The sequence below is a fragment of the Oncorhynchus masou genome, chromosome 5 (genome assembly GCF_036934945.1).
Source record: "Oncorhynchus masou masou isolate Uvic2021 chromosome 5, UVic_Omas_1.1, whole genome shotgun sequence".
NCBI lineage: Eukaryota > Metazoa > Chordata > Actinopteri > Salmoniformes > Salmonidae > Oncorhynchus > Oncorhynchus masou.
In genome coordinates, this window is record NC_088216.1 from 55,021,990 (window position 1) to 55,025,832 (window position 3,843).

The window sequence follows — 3,843 nt, forward strand, 5'->3', positions numbered from 1 at the left end:
ATAAGTATCATGCAATCAAATGCAATAAATGTGTTATAGCTATAGGCCTGTCCTTGGACTGCCTTGTCACTTTAGAAAAAATGTATATATCACCATTCTTAATGACAATACAGCTTTGTTGGTAGATTTTAACATTACCTCCAAGTGCGTCCTATTTAGGCAGTAAAGGCTTATTTCCCGATATTCAAATCAGTCAGTAGGCTAATAATCACATACGCGTAAGTTATTGCTGCCTTCCTATATGGTTAGAATGTTTGATTTATCTAAATTAGGTCAAGAATCAATAAATATTCAATATATGGAGAATTTCTTATTTGTTTTGTTTTTGATAGGCTTATCGGATTGAATATGCCCGAGCAGTTGCAATCCAAAAAATACATTACAATACACACACTAGTATATTTGAGACAATAATATGAAATATCCCTTATGAAATGTACCTCCTAACCAATAATCCATATTGCAATTTCCCACATTATAGAGACTACTCATGACTCCAAATGTGGAATTGACAGTGGCCAATAAAAAAAACATCCCATCACCCCAATAAACATACAAATCCACATAAATAATCCTTCGGAGGAAAAACAAAACACAAAAAGTACAAATAATGTGTATTAATAATCAACCCTTTTCCTCGAATGACAACATTGATTGAACATTGAAACATTTCTAGCCATCCTCCGCTTGTACATTCTGTGGACCATATGAGTGTTTTGCTAGTGCTTAGTCTCTGTGTTTTGTGGGCATTTGCACCGTTTTAAGCTAGATATTGTAAGCAGTGATTATTCTCCTAAAGATAGCTATTTTCTGCAAAACAGAGCTGGGCATCGTTTCCCAGAGCCTTCGTAGCGTTAAGATCATCATTAGAACCTTCATACGATGTATCTTTAGTAGCCGAGGTGTTTCCCAGAGCCTTCTTTAGTATCGTGGCTCTTAACAACCTTCGTACATGTAGAAGTGATCCAGACCACTCGTAGAGCAGCCAAAGTGCATCCTTAAACGCGTTTTTGCCCTTCCGTGTGACTTTATTCACAGAAGATCTCCGATAAACATGAAATCAAGATGTTTAGGCTATCTGTCTGACAATAACTGCCGTTAACTTCAGAATGAAGTTGACTACAAATACAAAGTTGCCAAAGTATTTACAATTGTTACAAACAAGTGAAGGATAACATTTCACTTAAAAAGAAAACTGAGAGGACTGCATTAAAATATCAATAGGCTAGATTAGCCTATATAGGCTATTTCAATAATACTGAAATCAATGTAATGTTGAATCAATTGAGTTCTATTTTGCGACTAGGCTAATGTCTGTCATTTTTGCCTCTATGTGTTTCATGATGTGTGACAACATGTGCGCAATGATGTGCACAATTTGTCAGTTAGTGCATTATGATTGGGTAAGGATAATATGCTGCCTACAATAGCCTATGTGCAGGCATAAATTGCAATATCTCTATAGAAGCTGATCCGTCGTCAGTATTGTGGAATATTTATTTTTGTGTTTTAAATGTGTCTTTAAAGGATTTGTCTTACTTGTTAACCCAATAAAACGGTGGTCATAAAATGTGATCTATCTCTCTCTCTCTCTCTCTCTCTCTCTCTCTCTCTCTCTCTCTCTCTCTCTCTCTCTCTCTCTCTCTCTCTCAATTCAATGTTCCGGGCCTCTCTCTCTCTCTACCATCTTCAACTTTAAGCCATGTAATCATAAAAAATAGCAATTCAAATCACTCTTTTCTGTCCTCTTCCTCTCCCGTTTCCTTTTTGTCTCCTTCTTCCCCTTCACCGTCATCGTTGCCTTCATCTTCGCACTCACCCTCGCCCTCTGCCTCTCCCTCCACCTCCATCTCTCCTCTTTGGCCCGGAAATTTGTCTTTGTTGTTCTCTTTTTTCCATTTCATCCGTCGGTTTTGGAACCAAATCTTAACCTGCCGCTCCGTCAGCCCTAAAGCATGAGACACCTCGATCCGACGCTTACGGGTGAGGTAAGGGTTGAAGAGAAATTCCTTCTCCAACTCCAGTGTTTGGTATCGACTGTAGGTCTGTCGGCCACTGCGTCTTCCGGGGGCTATAGAATGGAAATAGCACTTACAATTAAGCAGGAATCGTTGCAAGACCTGTATGCTATTAGTTTACACTGCTATTATATATATATATTTTTTTACAAAAGATTGATTGGTGTATGTGTGTGTCGGAGGTAGTAGAACTAGAACTTGTTTGAAATCTGCTAGAGGTTGGTGACATCTACATTTTGTTTACAGTATATTCCAAGACTATAGCCAAGCCTCTATCGTTGGATAGCTGTAGGGGTTCATGTGAAGATAAACGCCATGCCAAGGGCTTCTGCTGAACTTTCACTGAATTCGTTTTTACTGTTGTTATTCATCTCTGCTCATTTTCTTATCTACTACTAGCGATCAACTGAGCCGCGGTGAATGGCACAGCACTGACTCAGATTAACTGCCATTTTTGAATCATTGCGCCACGGTTAACGGATAAAGTCCTACTGAGTGATAAGTGATGATCCGAAAACGTAATCATACGTTAGCAGATGTAGGCTACATGCCATGAAAAGTACAACAACATAACCACACAAGAGCATATTAAAACGTAGCCTACTAACCGTGCGGTCTCATCCATGGAAACATGAGACTAGGAGACGGGTTTTGATTTAGGTGGCCTTGTCCTTCTCCGAGGTTAGTGCCATTTGACGATTTACAGTCTGGGTATTGCGCCACGCTCGCCTCTTGTTGGGTGCCATAAAGCGTTTGTCTCGGAAGGGCTTCGTATCCATAAAATTTTGTGGCATCTCCATGGCATGCCAAGGCACATGGATTCTGCTGGTAGCCTGGTGTGGAGATCCCCGGCGTCCCACTGTGGAAGAAGTCTTGGACGTGATGGGGCGGGTGCTGAAAGCCTGGCGCCGCCGATCCTGCACCGTACACCAGCGCGTGGCTCCGGGTGACGCTTTGAGGGAACCTGCAGTCATAGTAAGTTGGTTCCAACGTTTCACCGCCTTTGTACTTGGAAAAGAGAGGGTTCACAAAATAGGAGCTCATGTTTTTCTATTCACAATGTTACAGCTGAAGAACTTGGTTTACGACCATTCCAATTACTGCCTTAGTCCTGTTCCAAACCCAATACATAAAACGAACGAAACCACAAAATCATAGAGACAGGTTTAACGAATAAGATAATAAATCCTGTTTCCTTATTCACCACCGCTCTGTTCCAGCACTGCCCTGCTACCAATGGAAGTCCTTTGCTTTTTCTTGCTTATTCCTTTTGCAGCTTCAAATCAGCTTCTTATGTCGTGAAAGGTTGATGTGTGCTATAGCTAAAGTTGGCTAGCCCCTTCCACACACAGTCACAAGCGTTTTTGACCCCCCCCTACCTCTCTCCGCACCAACCGTCAACCCCCTCCCATTCTCACGGCGCTCTCGAATGTCTATACCTTGAAGCCGACTAGCAGGAAAGGATTGTGCATTTTGCTTTGAGGAACAAGAAAAATACATTTTCTGTAGCCTAGACTAGGCCTACATGTAAACTATCCTTTTGTTTGATCTTATAGGCTATGCATTGTCTACTTGAATGAGTAGTGGTACATTTATAAACACAAAAAATGGACATCTAGACATTTCTCTCTAGTTCATAGGCCTACCTTCATTGCTCTTAAGAAAGTGATCAAAAAAACTATTCTGACTGCTAAGGCAGGGTTTATGCATTGAGTAAAGAATTTACATTCACACACACACGTGCGCGCACAGAGCCTACACCCGAAGTTGAAATGGTTAACATGTAGAAAAATTGTATTTGCTAATAACAAATCATAAATATTTT

The 3,843-nt window shown here is 40.6% G+C and overlaps 1 protein-coding gene across 1 annotated transcript; it reads right to left on the minus strand.

Moving 5' to 3' along the window:
• Positions 1-299: 299 nt before the first annotated feature.
• On the minus strand, positions 300-3,324 carry LOC135527374 (homeobox protein Hox-C8a-like). Its single transcript, XM_064955893.1, has 2 exons — positions 2,627-3,324; positions 300-2,071 (listed from the first exon to the last, which is right to left on the minus strand). The coding sequence occupies exons 1-2, from the start codon at positions 3,060-3,062 to the stop codon at positions 1,731-1,733; spliced, it is 777 nt and encodes a 258-aa protein (XP_064811965.1). The 5' UTR covers positions 3,063-3,324; the 3' UTR covers positions 300-1,730.
• Between the last annotated feature and the right edge of the window lie 519 nt (positions 3,325-3,843).

What these genes read in the sequence shown, in the direction of transcription:
- LOC135527374 (XM_064955893.1), bottom strand. Translation starts at nt 3,062, where the DNA reads ATGAGCTCCTATTTTGTGAACCCTCTCTTTTCCAAGTACAAAGGCGGT. An exon ending in TCCATGGATGAGACCGCACG is followed by an intron (nt 2,072 to 2,626) that starts GTTAGTAGGCTA and finishes TCCATTCTATAG; the next exon opens with CCCCCGGAAGACGCAGTGGC.